General features: G+C 35.5%; 3 protein-coding genes across 6 annotated transcripts; 2 read left to right on the forward strand and 1 right to left on the reverse strand.

The window, feature by feature from the left end:
- Nucleotides 1-250: 250 nt before the first annotated feature.
- Nucleotides 251-1655, reverse strand: LOC127968320 (ADP-ribosylation factor 4-like). Its single transcript, XM_052569450.1, has 5 exons — nt 1522-1655; nt 1260-1340; nt 879-988; nt 589-786; nt 251-498 (listed from the first exon to the last, which is right to left on the reverse strand). The coding sequence occupies exons 1-5, from the start codon at nt 1586-1588 to the stop codon at nt 412-414; spliced, it is 543 nt and encodes a 180-aa protein (XP_052425410.1). The 5' UTR covers nt 1589-1655; the 3' UTR covers nt 251-411.
- A 611-nt stretch (nt 1656-2266) lies between these two features.
- Nucleotides 2267-10931, forward strand: LOC127968321 (ADP-ribosylation factor 4-like). 4 transcript variants are annotated; one of them, XM_052569452.1, is made up of 7 exons: nt 2267-2444; nt 2652-4052; nt 4253-4333; nt 4549-4658; nt 4770-4967; nt 5066-5102; nt 10499-10931. In XM_052569452.1, exons 2-7 carry the CDS (start codon nt 3986-3988, stop codon nt 10549-10551), a joined length of 546 nt encoding a protein of 181 aa, XP_052425412.1. In that variant the 5' UTR covers nt 2267-2444; nt 2652-3985; the 3' UTR covers nt 10552-10931. The 4 variants fall into 4 exon arrangements, with proteins under 4 accessions (XP_052425412.1, XP_052425414.1, XP_052425413.1 ...); XM_052569454.1 differs by lacking the exons at nt 2267-2444; nt 2652-4052; nt 4253-4333; ... (1 more) ...; nt 4770-4967; nt 5066-5102 and adding exons at nt 9326-9447; nt 9594-9609; nt 9785-9865; nt 9957-10066; nt 10170-10367 and having other exon boundaries at nt 10462-10931; XM_052569453.1 differs by lacking the exons at nt 2267-2444; nt 2652-4052; nt 4253-4333; ... (1 more) ...; nt 4770-4967; nt 5066-5102 and adding exons at nt 9444-9609; nt 9785-9865; nt 9944-10066; nt 10170-10367 and having other exon boundaries at nt 10462-10931.
- LOC127968322 (ADP-ribosylation factor 4-like) lies at nt 9316-13833 on the forward strand. The gene is made up of 6 exons (XM_052569455.1): nt 9316-9447; nt 12224-12385; nt 12584-12664; nt 12754-12863; nt 12967-13164; nt 13261-13833. The coding sequence occupies exons 2-6, from the start codon at nt 12319-12321 to the stop codon at nt 13345-13347; spliced, it is 543 nt and encodes a 180-aa protein (XP_052425415.1). The 5' UTR covers nt 9316-9447; nt 12224-12318; the 3' UTR covers nt 13348-13833.
- Nucleotides 13834-14265: the final 432 nt, after the last annotated feature.

Genomic DNA, 14265 nt, shown 5'->3' on the forward strand with positions numbered 1-14265 from the left:
TTGTACAATGATTGTTACCACAGTGAAATTTTTCTGTAAATTTGTCATTTAATATGAACAATTAAATTAAATTGTATTTAATGCATAGTGTTTATAAAACATGAAATAAATAATTTTATAAATAAATTACAAATTTATTTCAAAGATATATTGTAATCAGACATGTACACTAGAACCAAAAACAGACCAAACCGTGTTATTTATATATATATATATATATATATATATATATATATATATATATATATATATATATTAAAAATGTATATAAAATAAAACCGAAAGTACTGAGAATTATAAATGAAGATGTAGAAGAATATTCCATAAATATTTCAAAATAAAGTTGGAGATAATATATACATTCCGTTGATGTAGTGTCCTTTCTTCAAGTAGTTTGAACGCAGCAGTGTTTTATCGTCTGGACAGTTGATCTGAGAGCCAATCCAGTCCTTCATATAAACCTGACCCTTGAACCGCACATGTAGCCTGAACAAACCACTGAGAGAGAGAGAGAGAGAGAGACAGGTTTATTTCACTGAAACACACTGACATCACGCATCACGTGTCAAACAGAGTGTGTGTGTTCACCTGTCGTCCTCTCAGTGCGTGTAAACCCAGTCTGTCTGTCAGCTCGTGGACCGGCATGGCTTTGGGTAAATCCTGTTTGTTAGCAAGAACTAACAGAACCGCGTCTCTCATCTCGTTCTCCGCCAGCATCGCGTTTAGTTCCTCTGCTGCTGTTTCAATCCGGTCATGATCACTGCTGTCCACCACAAAGATCAGGCCCTGAATCACACAAACACACTTACACTCAATACAAGTCATTAAAATACCTCAAATAATAGATACTAAGGACATACGTTTGTGACATATCATACCTTAGTGTTCTGATAGTAATGTCTCCAGAGGCGTCTGATAACGTCCTGACCGCCAACATCCCACACGGTGAAGGAGATGTTTCTATATTCAACTGTCTCCACGTTAAAACCTAAAGAGAATCAGTCAGTCATTATCAGACATTATTCAAGCAGCCTTCAGTTTGGCTTCAGCTGACGGTAGCCATTGACCTCAATAGTAATGAAAAAGTCAATGGCTACCGCCAACAGTTTGGTTACCAATATTCTTCCAAATATCTTCTTTTATGTTTCAGTAGAACGCATACAGGTTTGGAACACTTTAAAGGTGAGTAAATGACAGAATTGTCCTTTTTGGGTGAACTATCGCTATATATATATTACTAATAGATCTGAATTTCTTACCTAGAGTTGGAATAGTTGTGACAACTTCACCGAGTTTGAGTTTGTAGAGCACTGTTGTTTTCCCTGCTGCATCCAGACCAACTGGGAGAAGAAATATTTACATTTATTATACACAATTAATATGTAGAAGATTCATAATGGTGATATTTTATAGTTGTATATGCCTAATTTGCAGAGGAGTTATTTTATCTTATTTGCATTAGAGCTATGCACTAGAACTATTTTCAGTAATTGCAGTAAAGTAAAACGTGTAGTCACTCACCCATAAGCAACCTCACCTCTTTCTTCTCGAAGAGACGCGAGAAAAGGTTAGAGAAGAAGACGCCCATTTTTTTTTTTTTAAAGTGCAGGTTAAGGTTTCTGTATTTATTGGAAATAAAGGTCCGGAGGCTGAGGCTCGGGCTGGTTGTGTGGGGAAGCTGTGATTGTGTGCGGGTTTATATAGGCTTCTTTTACTTTCGGTTTGATTGACAGCTCAACAGCAGACGCGCTCCGTTTCTCTCGCGGCAAATCCAACGCGTTCGAAATGACGTCACCTGCTCTACCACGTGTCTAAGTCAAATAAACAAGAGTTATTAGTATTTTTAGGCTGTACAAGTTAAGCGCTTTAGGTGACACGATACAATATAAAAAATAGTATTCATGTGTATTTTATGATTGACATTTCCACCACAGAATGTCCCAAACCCTAAAATAAATACATTAAAAAGCAAACATTTTAAATAATTAACAGCATTTGTTTGTTGTAAGACCCCCTTCTATAATGTGAAATTAAACTTCAGAAAGAAATTGCATTACAGAGTCTAAAAACACTAGATTTATTCAGCCAAGAGATTTTAAACGGTCGATTGTAATAAACAGAATCTAAAACCTAAACTGTAAAGAGTTTGGTTTGGACATGTGATACAGTAGGTGACGTCATTTCGAACGCGTTGGATTTGCCGCGAGAAAAAAACTGAGAGTGGCGGTGTTGAGCTGTCAATCAAACCGAAAGTAAAAGAGCCAATATAAACACACACACTGAACACACATAATTATCAAGCTGAGCCTTTAACAGTAGTTATTAATTTTCACTAAATGAATCAAAATTTAGTATTTTTATTTTATCTTACTGCACCATGGGCATCTTCTTCTCCAACCTATTCTCACGACTCATGAAGAAGAAAGAAATTAAGTTGCTTGTGGGTGAGTAAATGTTTAATATATATATTTATAATTATCCTATCTAATTAATTATTAATTAAATATTACTGTACATATTAATTAGGCTTAATTTATAGGTTAAATGTAAAAGGCCTACATTTATAGTAGGCCTATTACATAGGCCTACTATAAAGTATAGTATATCTTGCATGTTCATTGTGAAATAAATACAAATATTTCTTCTCCAAGTTGGTCTGGATGCACCAGGGAAAACAACAGTCCTCTGCAAACTACAAACTCTGTGAATTTTTCACAGCTATTCCAACTATTGGTACTGAATCAAAACAGTATATTTTATATTGCTAGGTTACTTCAGAAAACATGTTTAGTTAATTTTTCATTTAAATTCTTGTTCCATGACTATAAAGACTTATTTTAATGTGTTTTGTTGTATCTGTATCTGTTTGAAATATATATATAACAGAATATAAAAATGCATGAGAAATAGAGTATGTTTGCACAGTTATAGACATATTGATGTAAGGTGTATATTTAATGTATGCATAAATGATTAACATCAGAATTGCTGAATCAGATTGTAAACATGGTCATAATGTTACGTTTTTTTTTTATAATTTATGAACAAAAATAGATCCAATAAATGATGAAGTTTTACAAAAAAGGTTTCAATTTCAAAACCTAATCATATTTGCCTAATGAATGACATTTATGGAAAATGCTAACTATTAATTTGTAATTTAGCTATAGTTTTTAGCTGATACTATCTTCAAAAGAAAAAACCATATGCCTATGACAACAATTATATTATAAAAGACATTACATGTGAGTGTACTGTAAAATATGGTACAAATGCTTTTAAAAGTAAAACATCCTATAATTTATAAAAAATGTTATTTTAAAATAACGCAAGACAACTATAGTACTATCTAATTGTCGCTATGAGTAATGTGCACTGGATTGTTCTACACTTGTTTCATTAATGTTTAGGATTATTTTATAGTCATATGTGTTACATTGATTGCTGTTGTTTGCTGTGAAACTGGTTCATGTGTTATTGTTGTTTATGAATGCGAGAAGAGCCCATTACAATGAACTTTAAGTCATCTCATGGAATATAAACATATTTTTATGACACAATCGCTCCACCAAAACGTTTGAACATTATTACAGTGTTTTAGGGTATGTGTCTGGCAACCACAGCTGCAAGTGTAGGCTATTTGATAGTTTTTTTTTTTTTACAAAACATTTTCACGGTTTATGTACTCCCTCCTTACATTTCCCAACCATTTATTGAGTTATATGTTATTCAAATGAAATCAAACCCTTCAAACTGTAAAAATAATAATAAAAAGTTTGTTTAGACACGTGATACAGTAGGTGACGTCATTTCGAACGCGTTGGATTTGCCGCGAGAGAAGCTGAGAGTGGCGGTGTTGAGCTGTCAATCAAACCGAAAGTAAAAAACCCTATATATAAACACACTGAACACACATCATAACTAGTCTGAGCCTTTAACACTAGGCGTTTATCTTCAGCTACAGCGGTTCTGTCTTATTGCAAACATGGGCAACTATTTCTCTCAGATTTTCTCTCGTCTCTTTCCGAAAAAGCAGATTCGGTTGCTTATGGGTAAGTACATTTTCTCTCTAAACTTTGGATTTAAACGTCTTATAGTTTGGCTGCTGTTTATGCCACTTTATTGTTATGATGTGCTTAAACTGATAAATAAGTGTAATGCCCATAAAGCAAAATTAGCATATAAATAATCTGATATAGCCTATATATGAATATTTTCATTGTGGAATAAATGGAAATTATTATTCTCTCAGTTGGTCTGGATGCAGCAGGGAAAACAACAGTGCTCTACAAACTCAAACTCGGAGAAGTTGTCACAACTATTCCAACTATTGGTAAGACAGTTTTAGTTGCTGTTAGATGTTTGTCATATTTAACTGCCTTGTATAAATGTATTGTGTTCCTGGGGCTCAGTGGTAGAGTATTGTGTTAGGTGTGCAAAAGGTTGTGGGTTCTATTCCCAGGGCCTGAATGAGCTGTAAGTCGCTTTGGATAAAATTGTCTGCTTAAATGTATTGTCTAATTTTATTGAATATATTTTTTTCTTTAGGTTTTAATGTTGAAACAGTTGAATATAAAAACATCTCCTTCACTGTGTGGGATGTTGGCGGTCAGACCAAAATCAGAGGTCTTTGGAAATATTATTATCAGTACACTGAGGTAAGAATTTAATACAAACACAACTATATCCAGTATGATTTTGCAGTTATATAGTGCCATTAAAAATGCCATTTTAATGGCGTGAACAAAGTGTGTGTTTGTGTGATTCAGGGCTTGATCTTTGTGGTGGACAGCAGTGATCATGACCGGATTGAAACAGCAGCAGAGGAACTAAACGCAATGCTGGCGGAGGACGAGATGAGAGACGCAGTTCTGTTAGTTCTTGCTAACAAACAGGATTTACCCAAAGCCATGCCGGTCCACGAGCTGACAGACAGACTGGGTTTACACGCACTAAGAGGACGACAGGTGAACACACACACTCTGTTTGACACGTGATGCGTGATGTCAGTGTGTTTCAGTGAAATTAACCTCTCTCTCTCTCTCTCTCTCTCTCTCTCTCTCAGTGGTTTGTTCAGGCTACATGTGCGGTTCAAGGGTCAGGTTTATATGAAGGACTGGATTGGCTCTCAGATCAACTGTCCAGACGACCATAATGCTGGAACTTTTTTTGGGGGTTTTTGTGGCCTGATACTTCAAAATTAATACATACTGTAATTGAATGTAACAGCCTCCAGCTGTTTATTATCTCAAAATAATTTTTATGTATTAATATTAAATCAAAGCGGTGCATTTTATATTGAGAGTTTACTTATTTTTTTATTTAATTCTTGTTCCATGAACCCTGAAAGAAAAAACACTTTGAAAGACTTATTTTAATATGTTTTTTGTTGTATCTGGACTTTGAAAGAATAAGCTGATATCTACTTATATGTGTGTGTGTGTATGTGTGTGTGTGTCCTACCTGTTCAAATATCTCCAATAAATGGTGTATTTATTTTCAAACTTAGTATTCTTATGTCTCATTTAAAATATATATATGACAGATTAGAAAAATGCATGAGAAATAGAGTGTTTTGCAGTTATAGACAGATTGATGTAAGATGTATATTTAATGCATGCATAAATAAATAACAACAGAAATGCTGAATCAGATTATAAACATGGTCATATTGTTACATTTTTATCATTTTTAAATGATGAATTTATATTAAAAAAAAAAGAGTAACTATTTTCTATAATTAATCATATTTGCCTAATGAATTACATTTTTGGAAAATACTAACTATTAATTTGTAATTTAGCTAACATACTACCATTACAAAATTAATAATTTGTCTAACTCTTGCATGCTTTTTTTTTAACATTTTCCTCGCTCCTTTGTCCTCATCCTCCTCCTCCCCCTCCTGCTTCATCTCTAAAAGCTGACGACTTTGCCACATTTTTCATTAATACAATTAAAAACATCAGTGCACAATTTTCCACACCACAATCCGTCAAGCTCATATCACCAGCAAACATACACTCATTCACATCCTTCTCTTCACTCTATGAGGCAGAAGTCTCCAAACTCATCCTTTCTAATCATCCTACTTCTTGTCTGCTTGATCCTATTCCATCTCATCTCCTTCAAGCCATTTCTCCTGCAGTGATACCTGCACTCACTCACATTATTAACATCATTTATACAGGCTCGTATAACTCCACTACTTAAAAAATCCACCCTCAACCCATCTCTTTTAGAGAACTACAGACCAGTTTCCCATTTTCCTTTCATTGCAAAAACACTTAAACAAGCTGTGTTCAACCAAGTTTCTGTCTTTCTCACACAGAACAACCTCCTTGACAGCAACCAATCTGGCTTCAGAAGTGGACATTCAACTGAGACTGCCTTGCTCTCAGTTTTTGAAGCCCTAAGACTGGCAAGAGCAGAGTCCAAATCTTCAATAATTGCTCAATCTGTCCGCTGCTTTAGATGGTTAATTACCAGATCCTCCTATCAACCCTACTGGCAAAGGGCATCTCAGGAACCACACTCTAGTGGTTTGAGTCTTACCTATCAGATAGGTCCTTCAAAGTATCTTGGAGAGGTGAGGTGTCCAAGTCGCAACATCTAACTACTGGGGTGCCTCAGGGCTCTGTTCTTGCACCACTTCTCTTCTCTGTCTACATGGGATCATTAGGTTCTGTCATTCCGAAACATGGCTTTTTATACCACTGCAATGCTGATGACACTCAACTCTACCTCTCATTCCATCCTAATGATCCGACAGTAGCTACTCGCATCTCAGCTTGTCTAACAGACATTTCTTCCTGGATGATGGATCATCACCTTCAACTCAACCTTGCCAAGACAGAACTGCTTGTGGTTCCAGCAAACCCATCGTTCCATCCCAGTTTCAGCATCAAGTTGGGCACATCAACCATACCTCCTTCAAAAACAGCCAGAAACCTTGGAGTTATGATTGATGATCAGCAGGGGCAGATCTAGAAAAATATTGATGGGGTGGCGAGAAGGGGGCAGGAATTTTTGAGGGGTGGCAACATATGGCAGACCTAATATACTGAATTTAGTCACAGTTATCACAGTTTGACGATAAATATATGTGCACACAAAAGGACACAGGCTATCATTTACAAACTTAATCTCATGCAATCAGTGTCTTGCATTTGAAACAGTTCATATAAGGAATAAGCACCACCACACTCACTAATGCATACAGTATGCATCGACATGTAATTAAGAGCATTATAAAAGGTTCAGTGTTATCAATATGTCAGTTTATTATAAGTTTATTATAAGAAACACAAGATTTTAACAGCCAATGACATTTCCAAAGTGTATACCAATATGCATGTAACTTTAGAGAAGGTTCCTAAATTTGAGACTCGTCCAACGTCCAACATCTAGCCAACTTTATGTCTGTTTTTTTTTTGTTGTTTTTTGTTTTTTACTTTTAGTTTTCTTTTCTCTTTGCTGGATTGGATTCATCCATCAATTATGAACATTCAGCCGCAAACATGAGTTGCGAGCGGTCGCAAGCGCGGATGGGAGAATGGAGGAAGTTTTTTTTTTTTTTTTTGGAGAGCAACTGGGATGGTGCCCCCTCTGCGAGTTGGTGCCCTAGGCAGATTGAGTCAATTCGGGAGTTCGGAGCGGGATCGCGAATCATTTCAGTCAGTTTGGGAGTTCCTAGCGGGATCCCGAATCATTTGAGTCAGTTATGGGGATCGTGAATCATTTGAGTCAGTTTGGGAGTTCGGAGCGGCTTCGCAGATCATTTGAATCAATTCGAGTGTTCGGAGCGGGTTCGCGAATCATTTGAGTCAGTTCGGGAGTTCGGAGCGGGATCGCGAATCATTTGAATCAGTTCGGGATTTCGTAGCGGGTTTGCGAATCATTTGAGTCAGTTCGGGAGTTCAAAGCGGGTTCGCGAATCATTTGAGTCAGTTTGGGTATCGCAAATCATTTGAATCATTTCGGGAGTTCGGAGCGGGATCACGAATCATTTGAGTCAGTTCGAGAGTTCAAAGCGGGTTCGCGAATCATTTGAGTCAGTTTGAGGATCATAAATCATTTGATTCAGTTCGGGAGTTCGTAGCGGGATCGCGAATCATGAAAGATTTGCACTTGTAAATTTTCAAATTCGCCATAACCTTTAATTCGTTGATGCCAACTGGGGTGGTAGCAGGGGTAGCAAGGCTTTGGTAGATCCGCCCCTGATGATCAGCTAACTTTCTCAGACCACATTGATAAAACTGTAAGATCCTGCAGATTTGCTTAAAGGCCCGTTCACACCAAGCACGATAACTATAAAGATAACGATAAAGATATAGTTCTAAAAATCATTCTCAATATTAAAGAATAGCAGAGTCCACACTACAACTATAACGATAAAGGCATAGAGAAACGGTATCGTTGGAGTCATTTTCAGAACGATTTTTTTCCCACCTGATTAACGATATAAACATTGACTGACATCCAATCAGAATCCATCCTGCTGTAACGAGCTCGAGGATTTAAAGCGGCAGACGCACTTGCGCTCAGAATTAACAGACGATATCGTTCGCTGGTGTGGACGCTTATATCGTTATGTTTATAGTTATCGTTCTTGGTGTGAACGGGGCTTTATTCAACATTAAGAAGATCAGGCCCTTTCTTTCGGAACAATTAATTACTTCAGACCAACTCAATCCGAGCATCTGAGTCCTTAGCCATCTTCAAGAATCGGCTTAAAACCCATCTCTTCCATCTTTATTTGACCCTCTAACTTTAGCACTCACTATTCTAATTCTATTCTTTAAAAAAAAAATCTAACTACCTTTCTAATCTTTTTTTATTCTATCAATTTTCTTTTCATTTATTATAAAGACCTCTAACAGCTTGCTCTATTCTTTTTCTGTTCTGTGTTTTCTTTTTATTTATTATATTATTTAAAAGCCCTTGCAACGTGTTCTGCGTTTAAGCTAACTGAGACTTGCTATGCTTCCAAATTCAAACTTTAAAAAGACAAGTTTGTTTAGACAAGTGATACAGTAGGTGACGTCATTTCGAACGCGTTGGATTTGCCGCGAGAGAAGCTGAGAGCGGCGGTGTTGAGCTGTCAATCAAACCGAAAGTAAACAAACAAAACCTATCCACCTTTTCTTGTCGTAGAAATGGGCGCAACCATTTGTAAATTCAATGGGTCTGGCTTCCGGTCTCAACTGCGTCCACTCCGTCCAACTATTTCAAGCTGAACAAACCAGTTCGTTTTGCTGCTTGATATTGAAAGTAATTGTGTCATCATATTATTTTAATGTATTATCTCAATTATGAACACAATGGTTTGTAGAGCAAACAGTTTGACCGTTTAGATATTCGTCGTTATTCTCCTCGTTATTTACCTGTAGAGGCTATTGAATCGGAAGTCTCATCCATAGGCTTACTTCCGCGTTGAAGAAAAAGGTGTATAACACACACTGAACACACATCATAACTAGTCTGAGCCTTTAACTCTAGGCGTTTATCTTCAGCTACAGCGGTTCTGTCTTATTGCAAACATGGGCAACTATTACTCTCTCATTTTCTCTCGTCTCTTTCCGAAAAAGCAGATTACGTTGCTTATGAGTAAGTCATTTTTCCCCTCTAAATTTTGGAATTAAACGTCGTATAGTTTGGTTACTGTCTATGCCACTTTATTGTTATTATGTGCTTAAATTGTTAAATATTTTTTATGACCATACATCAAAATTAGCATATGAATAATCTGATATAGCATAAATGGAAATTCGTCTTCTCCCAGTTGGTCTGGATGCAGCAGGGAAAACAACAGTGCTCTACAAACTCAAACTCGGTGAAGTTGTCACAACTATTCCAACTATTGGTAAGACATTGGTGTTAGATGTTTGTCATGTTTAACTGCCTTATATGGATTTTTTGTCTGCTTTATTGAATATTATAGTTTTTCTCTTTAGGTTTTAATGTTGATAAAGTTGATTATAAAAACATCTCCTTCACTGTGTGGGATGTTAGCGGTCAGACCAAAATCAGAGATCTTTGGAAATATTATTATCAGGACACTGAGGTACAATACAAACACACCTGTATGCATTATGATTTTGCAGTTATATTGTATTTGAAAATGCCATTTTAATGGCGTGAACAAAGTGTGTGTTTGTGTTATTCAGGGCCTGATCTTTGTGGTGGACAGCAGTGATCATGACCGGATTGAAACAGCAGCAGAGGAACTAAACGCGATGCTGGCGGAGGACGAGATGAGAGACACGGTTCTGTTAGTTCTTGCTAACAAACAGGATTTACCCAAAGCCATGCCGGTCCACGAGCTGACAGACAGACTGGGTTTACACGCACTGAGAGGACGACAGGTGAACACACACACTCTGTTTGACACGTGATGTGTGATGTCAGTGTGTTTCAGTGAAATTAACCTCTCTCTCTCTCTCTCTCTCTCTCTCTCAGTGGTTTGTTCAGGCCACATGTGCGGTTCAAGGGTCAGGTTTATATGAAGGACTGGATTGGCTCTCAGATCAACTTTCAGGACGACCGTAATGCTGGAACTTTATGTTTTGGGTTTTTGTGGCCTGATACTTCAAAACTAATACATACTGTAATTGAATGTATCTGCCTTCAGCTGTTTATTATCTCAAAAGCATTTTTATGTATTAATATTAAATCAAAACGGTGCTTTTTATATTGTGAGGTTACATCTGAAAACATGTTTAGCTATTTTTTTATTTTAATTATTGTTCCATGAACTCTGAAAGAAAAAACACTTTGAAAGACTTATTTTAATATGTGTTTTGTTGTATCTGGATTTGAAAGAATAAGCTGATGTTTGTCTGGAAAATATATACATATACAGTATGTGTGATGTGTGTGTGTGTGTCCTTCAAATATCTCCAATAAATGGTGTATTTATTTTCAAACAATAGTATTCTTATGTCTCATTTAAATATATATAACAGAATAGAAAAATGCATGAGAAATAGAGTGTTTTGCAGTTATAGACAGATTGATGTAAGATGAATATTTAATGCATGCATGAATAACAACAGAAATTCTGAATCAGATTGCAAACATGGTCATAATGTTACATTTTGTATAATTTATGAATAAAAATAGATCAAATAAATGACGAATTTATAAAAAAATTTTAGTAGCTTAAGTTTATGTTTAAATTTCAATAACTAATCATATTTGCAGAATGAATTACATTTTTGGAAAATACTAACTTTTAATTTGTAATTTAGCTAAAGTTTTTAGCTGATGCTATCTTCAAAAGAAAAACATATTAGTAAAAAATGTAAATAACCATATGCCTGTGACAACAATTATATTATAAAAGACATTACATGTAAGTGTACTGTAAATTATGATACAATTGCTTTTCTAAAAGTAAAACATCCTATAATTTATAAAAAATGTTATGGTAAAATAACGCGAGACAACTATAATATCTAATTGTCGCTATGAGTAATGTGCACTGGATTGTTCTACGCTTGTTTGATTAATGTTTAGGATTATTTTATAGTCATATGTGTTACATTGATTGCTGTTGTTTGCTGTGAAACTGGTTCATGTGTTATTGTTGTTTATGAATGCGAGAAGAGCCCATTATAATGAACTTTAAGTCATCTCATGGTCGTCCTCTTCATCTGATGTGTTATTTTAGGCACATATTACAGTAAAAATTATAACTCCTCAAATAGGTTGGAATATTAACATATTTTAATGACACAATCGCTCCACCAAAACGTTTCCCAAAGTTCAGTTCAATGTTATTCAAATGAAATCAAAGACTTCCAAATTCAAACTGTTTGTTTAGACACGTGATACAATAAGTGACGTCATTTCGAACGCGTTGGATTTTCCGCGAGGGAAGCTGAGAGTGGCAGTGTGGAGCTGTCAAGTGTCAATCAAACCGAAAGTAAACAAACAAAACATCCTTTCCACCTTTTCTTGTCGTAGAAATGGGCGCGACCATTTGTACATTTTATATTTTTAGCTGAACAAACCAGTTTTCGTTTTTCTGCTTGATATTGAAAGTTTGTGTGTCTTATCATATTATTTTAATGTATTATCTTAATTATGAACACAATGGTTTGTAGAACAAACAGTTTGACCGTTTAGATATTCGTCGTTATTCTCCTCGTTATTTACCTGTAGAGGCTATTGAATCGGAAGTCTCATCCATAGGCTTACTTCCGCGTTGTAGAAAAAGGTGTATAACACACACTGAACACACATCATAACTAGTCTGAGCCTTTAACTCTAGGCGTTTATCTTCAGCTACAGCGGTTCTGTCTTATTGCAAACATGGGCAACTATTTCACTATGATTTTCTATCGTTCCTGTCCGAAAAGGCAGATTAAGTTGCTTATGGGTAAGTCATTTTTTCCCCTCGTAACTCTGAATTGAACGTCTTATAGTTTGGCTACTGTTTATGTCACTTTATGTTATGTTATGTGCTTAAATAATTGTAATGACCATAAAGCAAAGACCATGAGCATATGAATAAACTGATATAGCGTATATATGAAATTTTTCATTGTGAAATAAATGGAAATTCGTCTTCTCCCAGTTGGTCTGGATGCAGCAGGGAAAACAACAGTGCTCTACAAACTCAAACTCGGTGAAGTTGTCACAACTATTCCAACTATTGGTAAGACAGTTTTAGTTATTTTGTCATGTTTAAATGCCTTAAATGGATTTATTGGTGGCTTTATTGAATATTATAATTTTTCTCTTTAGGTTTTAATATTGAAACAGTTGAATATAAAAACATCTCCTTCGCTGTGTGGGATGTTGGCGGTCAGAGCAAAATCAGAGGACTTTGGAAATATTATTATCAGTACACTGAGGTACAATACAAACACACCTGTATGCATTATGATTTTGCGGTTATATTATTTTTGAAAATGCCATTTTAATGGCGTGAACAAAGTGTGTGTTTGTGTGATTCAGGGCCTGATCTTTGTGGTGGACAGCAGTGATCATGACCGGATTGAAACAGCAGCAGAGGAACTAAACGCGATGCTGGCGGAGAACGAGATGAGGGACGCGGTTCTGTTAGTTCTTGCTAACAAACAGGATTTACCCAAAGCCATGCCGGTCCACGAGCTGACAGACAGACTGAGTTTACACGCACTGAGAGGACGACAGGTGAACACACACACTCTGTTTGACACGTGATGCGTGATGTCAGTGTGTTTCAGTGAAATTAACCTCTCTCTCTCTCTCTCTCTCTCTCTCTCTCAGTGGTTTGTTCAGGCTACATGTGCGGTTCAAGGGTCCGGTTTATATGAAGGACTGGATTGGCTCTCAGATCAACTGTCCAGACGATAAAACACTGCTGCGTTCAAACTACTTGAAGAAAGGACACTACATCAACGGAATGTAGCCTATAGTCTAGGCCTATTTTTGTCTCAGATGTATGCTTGCCTTCATTATGTGCCTTTTTAAATTCACCAGATTGTCTGTGAATTTATAAATTATGCATTACTACTGTGCTGTCTACTATTATTTTATTTATCTATTACTGTATTTAATGTCCTGTTAATTTAATGCTACAAAAGACTTGCTGTTATATGTCACATTTGACTTATTTTAACAGAGGTTTTTTTGTATTTGGGCTTTGGAAGAACAAACTGATGTCTGCCTGAAATATATGTATCCGTGCCTTTGAGATATCTCCAATGAATTATGCATATTTATTTACAGTAGTGGGTTTATGTGTCATTTAATAAATATCACAAATAGAAAAAATGTGTGAGAAATAGTGTTTTGCATAATTATGGTACTAGATAGATAGATAGATAGATAGATAGATAGATAGATAGATAGATATCAATCTGTACAAGCAAATAACTCCAATAAATGATGCATTAATTTGAAAAAAAATTATGTATTTGTATTGTAGTATGTTACTGTTTCATTTTCAATAACTATAATCATATTTGAAAACTGGATTACATTTTTGAGAAATGTATTAAATATAATTGTTTTCATTTAGTTGTTCATCTGAAGTGACTTTACAGTAACAACCAAGGCAACCTAATGCCTTCTTATGATACATAAATTAATTAATTTTAAGTAAAAAAAACATTGAAAAAGAACTTAAACATAGAATTAATAATTTTTATTATTTTTAAATGTATTACTGGTGCACTGTCACATTTTTTTAAAGTTAAATAATGTTAAAAAAAAGAAGAAAAGTACAAAAAAAAAAGAAAAAAGTCACCATATGCAATATTTCTTTACATA

This window comes from Carassius gibelio, chromosome B11 (genome assembly GCF_023724105.1).
Source record: "Carassius gibelio isolate Cgi1373 ecotype wild population from Czech Republic chromosome B11, carGib1.2-hapl.c, whole genome shotgun sequence".
NCBI classification, from domain to species: Eukaryota; Metazoa; Chordata; class Actinopteri; order Cypriniformes; family Cyprinidae; genus Carassius; species Carassius gibelio.